General features: G+C 34.1%; 2 protein-coding genes across 2 annotated transcripts; both read right to left on the reverse strand.

The window, feature by feature from the left end:
• Positions 1–2666: 2666 nt before the first annotated feature.
• Positions 2667–3409, reverse strand: LOC132719739 (ras-like GTP-binding protein RhoL). Its single transcript, XM_060703590.1, has 2 exons — positions 3229–3409; positions 2667–3088 (listed from the first exon to the last, which is right to left on the reverse strand). Exons 1-2 carry the CDS (start codon positions 3407–3409, stop codon positions 2667–2669), a joined length of 603 nt encoding a protein of 200 aa, XP_060559573.1.
• An 8452-nt stretch (positions 3410–11861) lies between these two features.
• Positions 11862–12571, reverse strand: LOC132719740 (rho-related protein racD-like). Its single transcript, XM_060703592.1, has 2 exons — positions 12427–12571; positions 11862–12286 (listed from the first exon to the last, which is right to left on the reverse strand). Exons 1-2 carry the CDS (start codon positions 12569–12571, stop codon positions 11862–11864), a joined length of 570 nt encoding a protein of 189 aa, XP_060559575.1.
• Positions 12572–12832: the final 261 nt, after the last annotated feature.

A 12832-nucleotide genomic window follows, 5' to 3' on the forward strand; every position in this document is an offset into this window, starting at 1 on the left:
CATGTCTCGAAATTAATAGCAAATACAAAGTCCGTCCGTCAGCATTCGCTTGTACAGCTTTAATTAACTACGTCCGTTAAATAAACAAAGAAAAACGTTCACTGGTGAGAAATCATAAAACGCACAACCATGCCAATGTCTTATTGCAATAACGAGGTATTTGAAGTGTTGGTTGTGTTTTCTAGTTAACACTTTGTTAATTCTAGATTTTCATTTTTTTCTAGTTAACAATTTTTGTTAATTCTGGATTTTCATTTTTTTCTAGTTAACTCTTTCGTTAATTCTGGATATTCATTTTGTTCTTCTCGTAGTGAACACTTTGGTTAGTTCTGGATTTTCATTTAACACTTGTTAATTCTGGTTTTGCATTCGTTTTCTAGTTAACACTTGTTAATTCTGGATTTTCATTTTTTTTTCTAATAAACATTTGTTAATTCTGGATTTTCATTTTTTTTCTAGTTAACACTTTTCTTAATTCTGGAGTTTCATTCCATGGATATTTCATATCGAAATTAAAATTGTTTATAGATGACCATGAGTTAAGAGAGACTAAAAAAAATATTAGATGAATATGAATGAGGTTTGAAGTAACTTGCCGGCAAGTAACTCATTACTGGTACAAAATCCAAGAACATTGAGACAAATTCCTTCCGGTTTGTAACTTATTACTCACTAAACAATTACAGCATTGGACAATGTTATGAACTGTCATACTAGAATGCATGTTTAAGTTACCCAAACTCACTGTCTGTCTAGGGCATATTAGGACTCGTTGATTGGCTCTTTTTCTGGGGTTTACAGGGAAAGAGATAAAAATAGAAAATTCAAATGGTCGAACATTGGTTACTTTTTCTGGGGTGTTATATTGTCACGACAGGGAATGTGTTTTTATTTCTGCTGATGATACACTGGACAGTCTGATTTATACTGGGGTGTGTGGGGTCGGGGGGGGGTGGATAACGCCCCCTCGTACAAATCGGATAGCCACCTGTTTCATTGTATTACTTTTCAAATCATTTAGAATGAGAGGTACCGGTAAATATCAAGTTCGTTTCAATGGATCGATTTGTGACATTTTAAAATCTGTCTCCTCATGGACGGTGTCTAAATTTTGTCATCTTATGCGGTTATGTACGGAATGAAAACAAAAAATATATATTATTATATATTCACACATGTTCTAACAAAAAAATGCATATTGTATAAAGTGCTTTCAGAATTTAATGTGGATTAAATCTAAAAATGTAATGATAATGATGTAAAAATATTTATTTTATGATCATTTCAAGATGATTGGAAAATTTCATGCCATTCTAAGTTTTGTAATATCTTAACAAATATGAACACTAGCATAAAAAATTCATAACACGGGCGTGTACGTGTATGGCAGTATTTTACTTTTGATGACCAAATCTCACAACCATGCGCGGCTCCAAGGGAGAAGTGGTGGTCATGACCACCGAGCTTGGCCAGCTAGTATGTTGAATCTTTCTACGATGTAAGATCAGCTTAAGTTATGTCGAAAATCACGTATAATCTAGTGAAAATCCGCAAAAAATTGTTACTTATAATCCTCTCTGGAAAGCCAGTATTATGTCAACATCCTTTGTAATATACGTTACTCCATGTCGAAAAACAACCCCATCTGGTAAAAAAATCCTGGATCCATGCCAAATGATGCTTTCAAAAAGAAGGTCATATTAACGTGGGGGGGGGGTCGTTGTGTGAATTTTGACTAAAAGATATTTCTTACTTAAATATTTTATTATACAAAGTCTTAAAGCGCAAATCGGTCCTATTTCAAAGTACTTTATTTAATTTGCAGAAAACTTTAATTTTTACAAAAATCTAATTCATACAATTTGATTCTTTATTTCGACATTCAAACCGGTGCCGTTTTAGCATTTCTTGGGTAGTTACATACGTATCATACAAGATTTGTCTTGTGTATTTTAATAACCATTAGATGCGAACTACTAACTAACTGATAAAAACCAAGTTTCTGTCCAACAAGACGCTTCAATATATCTTGCGACCACAAGATGTTTTATTCTATAAATCATCAATAATGACACGAAGACTTTTTATAAATTTTATTTCACATTTTATTCTCAATAGATATATCAATAAAAGCAATAAATATATAATAATATACAATGTAATATGATATTATACCTTTCGTAAAGAAACATTCCATGTAAATTAGGAACAAATATATCTGAAATGTTCTCTGAAAGTGTCATCTGTGTATATTACATAGATTGCTTATATCACCAACCTCTTACTGGCGTTTGTTCATCCTTCATTTGCATTAATTAAGCATCGAATCGCTGACCACGACGTGTGACGGGATGATACCGCTTTAACAAGATCAAGAATTGATAAGATTCCCTTACATGTCCTGTAGCGTTGTGTTTATTTAGTGATTATTAATTTCTTTAAAATAATAATCAAGACTGCGACAAAGGTACACAGTTGCGGTAATGTTATTTAAGTTAAAGGCTCTTTTGTACAAGATGTGACCAAGTCAAGGCGCTTTACTCATCCAACGATTGGTTAGAAAAGTCCAGTGCGCGTATCGTGTGTTTGCTCTATCAAACGTTAGTAACTTTTCATTGATTTTGGGTTTAATCAGCTTTAACATAGATGAAGCAGTCCAACAGTATTCATCTTCTGAACAGTTTTGAAAAAATATTCTTTCTCTTTTTTGTGACTTTTGTCACAACAATTTCAAATAATTTCGATATGTTTTCGACGTCTTTAGTGGAGGTCTCAATAAAACTATAAGCACCGATTTTTTTCGCCAGAGACACCCCTTCGTTGTTTTCCACGGCTGTTAGATTGCGGTTCCTTAAATCACAGTGGGTTGCAACAAGCACCACTGCGGTGCCTTTCTTGGTATATTTCTTGATTTCTGGAAGCCAGAAATCCGAGACGCTGTTATAAGACTCACGGTCGATAACAGAGAAACAGACGACGATGACATTACTGAGGACATAAGGTAGTTGGCGCAAACCTTCAAAATCATGATCTCCTGTTGTGTCAAAGATACTGATAGTAGATTCACCTTCTTCTAAAGTCACTTCACCTGTAAAGTTAAAAAATGAAAATTAAGTAAGTGAAATCATTCAACTTAAAATTTCAACAATATTAACGTCAAAACTGTTTGATGTATAAACCGACGCATAATTAATTCCAAATCATACTTTAAATAATTTTTTAACTTACCAGAAAAGTTATCAAATACTGTTGGGATGACGTCTTCTATATTTTCTTCTGCTCTAAGGAATTTTTTCACTAAAGAGGTTTTCCCAACAGAGCAGTCTCCAACGATTGTACATTGTACAACCTTTTTATTAAACGTGCGTTTCATTTTTAAAGATTTATAGTACGATGCCAGTGAGCTCATGGTCGCAAAGCTGCAGGAAAAGATTGATATTCTTTCTCGTCTTCAACTTATATAGTCTCCATGTGGCTATGTGCTAATAATTTAACATACGTCATCATAGAAATACTACTAAATTAATACGCTAAATGATTTTGTCGTACAGGAAAAACAGAACACTGATTTTATAATCAAAAATCTTTTAAAGCTAGACTTTTGTTTCAAAAACTTTCCATCACCATTTGACTTATACTGCTTTTTTCCGCAATAACAGAAGATTTATTTCAAAAGGCTACAAATTATTGAACTCCAAACACGTAAAGTTTAACCATCATGATATGTAAATCCGGTATGATTGTCTTTAAATCAAAATAATGTTTGTTTTATTTTTTCTTAACATATTTGTGTTTTGCTTAAAATTTTTAACATATTTGTACTTTGCTCAAAAGATTTAAGCTTAAAAGTTTTAAGCAGACAGTAGCATGATAAAGTATTATAGTGTGATATCGCTCCGCCCCATCCCACATGATACCTACATACGTGGTTTACAATAAATGGAAGTTTTCTTATGACTTGAGAACATCTGACGGACCAAGTGGGAGACTCTATGATGGACAGTTCTTAAAGCCCTCTGGGACTAAATTGCCTTAATGTTCGTCTTCTGTCTTGCTTCGTCGGGCCATTGTAGATGATCTTCTTGTTGCTCTGTCTTCCTTTAAGACATTGAGTACTTTTGTTATGGTCTTTGGGTTTTTGTGTCGTCTCTACGGAGTAGTGGCGACATATAGGGAGGAATGATCAGTACCAAGTCTAGTTGTGCATATTGTCAGCAATTTTCGGTTCAATAATTTTGTCACAGTAATGGCCCTTTAATATTTTTATTAAAGATTGTCCGAACTACTTCTCTGATACCACTAATGCAATTTCAATGAAACTTTACAGGATTAATCTGTAACTCAAGTCCTTGCGCAAATTACACAGGTTTTCCGGTTGAATGATTTTTGGCCGAGTTATGGCCCTTTGATAAAAAGGTGTTTTTTTCTGTGTATTGCCAGATACACAAACGCTTGTCTGGACTACTCCTCAAAAACTACTCGTGCAATTTCATCCAAACTTTACAGGAATGATCAGTACCAAGTCTAGTTGTGCATATTGTCAGTATTTTACGGTTCAATGATTTTTGTCAGAGTGATGGCCCTTTAATAATTTTTATTTTTAAAGTTTGTCCGGACTACTTCTCTTATACCACTAATGCAATTTCAATGAAACTTTACAGGATTGATTTGTAGGTCAAGTCCTTGAGCATATTGCGCGGGTTTTCCGGTTGAATGATTTTTGGCCAAGTTATGGCCCTTTGATAAAAAGGTGTTTTTAGTCCCCTAAATACTCTAACAAGACTATTTCCAGAATTATGTCCCCTTGTTTTCCTGTGTTTTGCCAGATACACAAAGGTTTGTCCGGACACTCCTCATAAACTACTGGTGCAATTTTATCCAAACTTTACAGGAATGATCAGTACCAAGTCTAGTTGTGTACTGTCCGTCTGTCTATCTGTCTGTCACAAAACTTTTCCCAACATAAAATTGGCCAGCATGGCGCGACAAATGTGATTACTGATCGCTCTTGTCTTTTGTATGTTTCTACATAAGCATTTCGATGTTTTACTTATTTCACCTTTTGTAACCATGACAACTGTTAGAATTTCACTTGGCGGGGATTCATTTTATTTACACTGTATCGTTTATAGGAACATGGTGGGGCTAAGAGTGAAGTTTGGTGCACCATTAACCGGTTTAAACTCCCCAGCAGTATGTATGCTGCTGACCGTTCCAAGGCGGCGCCCTCTGTGTTCCTTAGATGTTTGTCTATGTTGTTTTATACTGTCTTGGTGACACTTTTGTGTCCCTTGTTGTTTTCTCGTCTACGGTAAGTATCTTCCCCTTTGCCCCAAGTTTTTATTCATTCTATTTATCTCCCCCCCCCCCCATCCCTGGGTCTCAGGTTCCCTTACCCTGTGCCTTTTAACTTTATGGGCGTAATATTCAATCATTTATTTGTTTTCTTTTAGTTCCTTATCAGTTTCTTATTATTTAACCTCAGGTAGTGGTTTGCCTGCCTTTACTCTGCTTATGCCCTCCCCTGTTTTTGTTTGAGGTCTTCCTGGGCTCCTTGGTACTGGCTCTTGTAACTGGGTCGGGTGGGGGCTGCGTTCATTGAACGCCGCCTTTCCTTGATGATCTTGTTTATCATATTTGATATTAGTATATTCTAGTCTATATCCTCCATATTCAGAGATGATAAAGATCAAAATACTGGATGCCAACCAGGGAATCTAGAAGTTTTGTTTTTACCATTATTACGATCACAAGCCTACCTGTATTGTCATAAAAACACCTTTTATGTCACTTTATCAGGTACAAGATAAAGCTATTTTGCAAGCAGGTAACTGTTCATCGTAGAATTTGTAAAACTTTGACACGAGGTACACGTGCGACAACAACAGCACTGCTGCTGCCATAAAGTAGCTTCACCAATGCGCATACCAAGAGGTCGAATAAACTTTTTCGAAAATTTTAAAGATATTTGCAGGAATTAGACTATAAAAAAATAAACATTACCATTAATTAAATACAATTCTACACAATTTCATTATTGACTCATAAACTTAAAGAAAAACTGTTATTGTGTTGTTGTCTTTTTCTTCTTCTTTTTCTTCTTCTTTTTCTTTTTCTTCTTCTCGTTCACTGCTACAATATCAGGCCAGCCACAACGATGAATGTTGCCGTCTTTTGCAATTCCTCCATTGCGCCGTAAAGTTTTGTTTGTATCCCGGTCTCCACTGGCCACACCGCTCTTCTCTGTTGTTCCAGGAGAGGACATTGCTGTAGTAGATGTTCAGCTGTTTGGCTTTTACGTCCACAGGAGCACTTGGGAGAGGCAGCTAGTTTTAGTTTGTACATATGTGCGTTCAGCCTGATATGACCTGTGCGGATCCTAAAGATAGTTACTTGCTCCTTCATGTCCAGGTAATGGTACTCATCCTTGTTTGACTGGCACTTTATTGCTGCTTTGATTGTAATGGTCTTCTCCTTGTAGCAGATATGGTTCATGGGTTGATCCCCTTCCGCTCCTAGCTTTGCCATTTCATCAGCCTTTTCATTTCCAGGGATGCCGCAATGTGTGCTGATCCACTGGAGTGCTTTTTGTCGGGTTTGTGACATGCGAGATAGCACTTCTTATAGTTCAGGCAGCTGGTGGTGTTCTAAGGAATGAAGCACCGACAGAGCATCCGTTAATATGGTAATCTGCGGGCAGCCCACTGGAGACTCTCCAATAACTTTCAGAGCTGCCATGATGGCTTCATACTCTGCCTTGTAAATGGTACAGTATTTCCCCGTTGCTACACTATCTGTGTCACTTCTACCATTGGTATGTTGTCAAAAAGCTCACTCATGGCGAAAATCGAAGGTAAACTGTGGCAGCGAACAAACAGGGTTATATTTTTTAAGAAGTCATAAGCAACACTAAATACCCTAATTGGATAACCAGCATATATTGAAAAACGATAATTTAAGATTTACCAGTTTTGCATTTCACTGTAAAACTTTCGAACGCATGTTCTGATTAACCTAGTGAATTGCAAAACATGACAAATATGAAATTAATAAATTGGAAATGAATTGGCATAACCATTACAGAAGATGGCATACGTTGCGTTCAACTGTAAAAAAAGGGCAAATGTATTTGGATAATAAAAGCAGTATTCCTCCAGATTCAAGCTAATTTTCAATATTTTTTTAAAAATGTATTTAAAAGTATAATCTTGTAAAGTGGACGATGAAAATGATTTAAACATTGCAAACAGCTCTTGCAATCCACATACATTACCAAAAAAAGAGGTCAAAATAAGCAAAATTAGCCCTTACTGCGTTAGTAACGCAGTATAAATATGGCGAAAAATACCACAAAATCAGCCCTTAATCGCTTATATCATGTTAATCATTACTTGAATCTTTTAAACATTTAATTTTCTTAAAATTTATCAAATTTTTCTCAAATTTGATTTTCTTGAAATATTTCGGAGGCATATGCAGCTTTAATATAAGCGATGCGTTCTTGAAACCTAGAAGATACTTTTTGCAAATGACAATTGAGTACAATATTTCTTTATTGTTTTACCTCTCATATTAAACCTGTTCCTAAACAAGTTGAATAATTTGAAGTATACTAGTTTATGTACAACAGAGTATTTCCCAAACTTAGTATCCTCTTATAAGAATCCCAATTTGACATGGAATACGTTAATACGTTTTGATTTTATTAATTTTACAGACGTTTCAAATATTGAATTTTATTGTACGCGTTGTAAAACATGTATAACGCTAATATATACCGCTAATGAGTAAAGCTAATATACAAACCGTCTAATGCCCATGGTAAAATAAGATTAACAGTACAAATGCTCAAAGTTCTATTTTCCAATATGCTGAATACACATGTGTGGGTTGGTTCAAATCTCGCCAGGAGATATGCCGCTGTTTTTTTGTACTCTAGCTGTTGTGTCCTGTATCTTTTAGGTCATTGCTCTCTACACAATGGACCTAAACTATATTATGAAAAAACATATATACATATAGTCGAAAACACACTAGCCTTCGACAGGGACAACTACCTATGAAAGCTGTTGTATTATTAAGAAATAAGAATGCCAGTTGATGAGCAGGTAGTCATCGGGACAGGCTTTTATGTTTTATATATATTTCCAAAGGGTTTCTTTGATAAAATACCTGTTCATTTCTTTTTATCCACAGCAATTTGTTTTTAAAGACATTTGAGGAAATAACTAAAACAAATAACATAGAAATAACGGAATAGGGAATAAATAAAGAACAGTTGTGGACGTTTCGTCACTCCAATACTCATGAAACCATGGTTAAGGTATACGTATGTTCAATATATTTTAAATTTCGAAAAATGTATCTTTAAGAATGTTACGAAGGCATTGATTTTTAATTTCACGTTTGATTTTCAATAGGTATAGAATAAATAGAAGGTATTAAAGTTTTTTCTATATAAATCAGGATTTATTTTCTTCAAGTAGTATGAAAATAAATACACGTATTTCATGGTTGGCGGGAGCCGTGAATGAAATATGATAATTTTTATACCACAACATGAAAATAAATAAACCATAGTATTTGTAGCAAAAACTTGAATTAAAGGTTTATTTATTTATTTATTTATTTTTTTTTTTTGGCATAACAATTTGAAAGACTTTCCGTTAGATTATGCATATTGGCTGAATTTAGTAGTCCATCAAGACACCAATGAAAATACGGAAAATATGTTTCACTGCAGTAAACAAATTTTTTACAGTGAAAATGCGGAAAATGAAAATACTCATTTTATTTCATCAATATTTCATTTATAAGTAAAGAAGAAATAATGGTATTATACTTGTTCATTGCAGCTATATTAACTGCATTGCAGTATGCTTGGCGACAATACAACGTTAATCTTCGCATTGTGCCTGTCAATTATACACACCGGATTCTGGAAAATTTTCCGTTAATGTTCTCCATGGTAGAATCCCGTGTTTTCAATAAAAGGAGCAACACTTATTGAAAGTTCTAGATGACACAAAATCAGACCATTCCCACAAAACTATCCTAATATGAAGTCAAGGGTAAATACTCCTTTTGAAAGATTTTTATATCCAAACAGAGTTTTTCCTCTTTGTTTTTTATAAACCATGAAAGAATATTAAAAAGAAAATGATGAAGCTTGTTGCCTTTTAGAGGGTATATTTTTTGTTACCAGTCGTATACTTTACAAGGACGACACCCAAAATTATACAAAATTCTTAATTAAATTGATGTAGAGATCGATTGGGTTTAGTTCTGCCTTTGAAGGTTCCATGATAACCGCCGTATGAACACATCTGCGGATGTTTCTAAATTCAAAATTTCACCATTTTTATGTTTAAATGTTGAATTCTGCTTAAGCCGGTGCTAGGGGACGTGGACGGTAACTTGCACTTTCCAGTACCGTGCATGAACAGGCTTAATCAAATCGAACCTGCATCATTTTACAATTTTGCCGTGTTGGGCTTTCTTTAGGACTCCCGTTTTACTCTATTTCATTGTCACATTCGTGTTATTTGTGCCGTGTGGCGGCTGTAAAAGTCTCTCCGTACATTCAATCAATGATGTTATATTTTCGATCCTTGAAGATCGTTCAGCACGTCATTATTGTTGTGTATACATTTTAGATGGTATTTTTAGTTTCTTGTATTTGGCCTTTTTCAACTTGGGTGTTCAAGTATTCCTACCTGAATACTGTATAATCCCCCTAAGGATATGTTGCCTGTTTTTTTATTTTTGTTTTTGGACGTCTTGTCTGTGATATGCAGGCTGCATAACCTCAGTTCTCCTTTCAAAATTCCATTTTATCTAGTTCCGCCCGTTGTTTTCTCGTTTCGGGCACACGCATTCTTTTACTTGGGGACCATATGCCGCTTTTCAAAGAATGACACTACTGTGTCACATAGAAGGTTCCATTATAACCGCCGTGCGAACACATCTGCGGATGTTTCTAAATTTAAAATTTCACCATTTTTAGCTTGACTATTCGCATATGCACATTGTAAAATCTGTATCCTCATGGGCGGTGTCTAAATTGCGGTTATGTTCGAAATGAAATATTTTATTTCTTAAAACAAACATGTATTGTTATATATTCACACACATGTTCTTACAAAAATGTATATTGCGTTAAGTGCTTACATAATGTAACGTGAATTAAATCTAAAAATGTAATGGTAAGTGAAATTCACGTAAAACCTAGTATAAAAAAATTTAGTGGAAATCAGCAAAAAATGTAACTTATAATCTTCCTGTCTGGAATCCAGTATAATGTCACACCCTTAGGAATATACGTTGACCCATGTCGAAAACTTGCTACGCTTTCTTGTAAAAAAATAATCCTTGATCCACGCCAAATGACGTTTTTCAAGACAATGTCATCAACTTCATGGGGGACTTGCTGTGAGAATTTTGATTAAACGATTTTTGTTACTTAAATACTTTACTTAAAGTGTAAATGTCGGTCCTTTTTCAAAAGTACTTTATTTAATTTACACATAACTTTAAATTACAAAAGTCTAATTCATTCAATCTGATTTTTTATTTCGACATTCAGGCCAGTGCCGTTTAAGCAACTCGTTGGTAGTTACATTGTCTCATAATGAACGTCATTGTAAAGTGAAAGGTCGTATTCCTAAACTTATATTGGCCAGTATAACCGAGGACAGTTGTAAAATTCTTTTCTTCGTTCTTTAGTTATGTATAATTTTGATACGTTGTTGAACAAACTGTTTGTACTGTCTTGTATAAAATACAACGTGTCCAGAATGTTCCAAATATATCTATACTCGTAGAAAGTAATGAAAATCTATGTAAGTCAAGGTTACAAAAAATCAAAGTCTGCATAACTGTATTATTGTTCTCCGTAAAGTATTATGTTTGCTCTATGCAATTAAAAAAATCCAAGAAATCAGATTTACTTAATTATTTTGATCCTAAAAAGATACTTTCAAAGAAATACATGATTTTGGATTTGACTTCCAGTATTATTTGTGAACAATTTATCTTATTTTATATAGCCTAACATAAAAAGTACAAACCGCTTTAAAGAAATCATGGCCTTGAAAACTGTCAATAATGTTTTAATATTTGTTCAATGAAAATTGAAGTTAAAAACATGTGTATTTTAATAACCATTAGATGCGTATCTCTCATCAGAACTACTAACAAGCTGATAAAAACCAAGTTTCTGTCCGACAGGACGCTTTAATATATCCTGTGACCACAAGATGTTTTATTCTATAAAATCATCGATAATGACACGAAGACTTTTTTTAATTTTATTTCACATTTTATTCTCAAAAGATATATCAATAAAAGCAATAAATATATAATAATATGCAATGTAATATGATATTATACCTTTCATAAAGAAACATTCCATGTAAATTAGGAACAAATATATCTGAAATGTTCCCTGAAAGTGTCAACTGTGTATATTAGATAGATTGCTTATATCACCAACCTCTCCCTGGCGTTTGTTCATCTTACATTTTTATTAATTAAGCATCAAATCGCTGACCATGACGTGTGACGGGATGATGCCGCTTTAACAAGATCAAGAATTGATAAGATTCCCTTACATGTCCTGTAGCGTTGTGTTTATTTAGTGATTATTAATTTCTTAAAAATAATAATCAAGACTGCGACAAAGGTACACAGTTGCAGTAATGTTATTTAAGTTACAGGCTCTTTTGTACAAGATGTGTGATCAAATCAAGGTGCTTTACACATCAAACGATTGCTTTGAAAAGTCCAGTGCGCGTATCGTGTGTTTGCTTTACTTTTCATTGATTTTGGGTTAAATCAGCTTTAACATAGTCCAACAGTATTCATCTTCTGAACAGTTTTGAAAAAATATTCTTTCTCTTTTTTGTGACTTTTGTCACAACAATTTCAAATAATTTCGATATGTTTTCGATGTCTTTAGTGGAGGTCTCAATAAAACTATAAGCACCGATCTTATTCGCCAGAGACACCCCTTCGTTGTTTTCCACGGCTGTTAGATTGCGGTTCCTTAAATCACAGTGGGTTGCAACAAGCACCACTGCGGTGCCTTTCTTGGTATATTTCTTGATTTCTGGAAGCCAGAAATCCGAGACGCTGTTATAAGACTCACGGTCGATAACAGAGAAACAGACGACAATGACATCACTGAGGACATAAGGTAGTTGGCGCAAACCTTCAAAATCATGATCTCCTGTTGTGTCAAAGATACTGATTGTAGATTCACCTTCTTCTTCTAAAGTCACTTTGCCTGTAAAGTTAAAAAATAAAAATTAAGTAAGTGAAATCATTCAATTTAAGATTTCAACAATATTAATGTCAAAACTGTTTGCTGTATAAACCAACGCAAAATTAATTCCAAATCATACTTTAAATAATTTTCTAACTTACCAGAAAAGTTATCAAATACTGTTGGAGTGACGTCTTCTTTATTTTCTTCTGCTCTAAGGAATTTTTTCACCAAAGAGGTTTTACCAACAGAGCTGTCTCCAACGATTGTACATTGTACAACCTTTTCATTAAACGTGCGTTTCATTTTTAAAGATTTATAGTACGATACCAGTGAGCTCATGGTCGCAAAGTTGCAGGAATTGATATTCTTTCTCGTCTTCAACTTATATAGTCTCCATGTGGCTATGTGCTAATCATTTAACATACGTCATCTTAGAAATAATACTAAATTTATACGCTAAATGATTTTGTCGTACAGGACAACCAATACAATGATTTTATAATAAAAAAAAACTTTTCCGTCACTATTTGACTTATACTGCTTTTTCCGCAATAACAGAAGATA

Source organism: Ruditapes philippinarum, unplaced genomic scaffold, assembly GCF_026571515.1.
Source record: "Ruditapes philippinarum isolate M1 unplaced genomic scaffold, ASM2657151v2 ctg4402_1_1_1_1, whole genome shotgun sequence".
Classification (NCBI taxonomy): domain Eukaryota; kingdom Metazoa; phylum Mollusca; class Bivalvia; order Venerida; family Veneridae; genus Ruditapes; species Ruditapes philippinarum.

What these genes read in the sequence shown, in the direction of transcription:
- LOC132719740 (XM_060703592.1), bottom strand. Translation starts at nt 12,571, where the DNA reads ATGAAACGCACGTTTAATGAAAAGGTTGTACAATGTACAATCGTTGGA. An exon ending in AGTATTTGATAACTTTTCTG is followed by an intron (nt 12,287 to 12,426) that starts GTAAGTTAGAAA and finishes TTAACTTTACAG; the next exon opens with GCAAAGTGACTTTAGAAGAA.
- LOC132719739 (XM_060703590.1), bottom strand. Translation starts at nt 3,409, where the DNA reads ATGAGCTCACTGGCATCGTACTATAAATCTTTAAAAATGAAACGCACG. An exon ending in AGTATTTGATAACTTTTCTG is followed by an intron (nt 3,089 to 3,228) that starts GTAAGTTAAAAA and finishes TTAACTTTACAG; the next exon opens with GTGAAGTGACTTTAGAAGAA.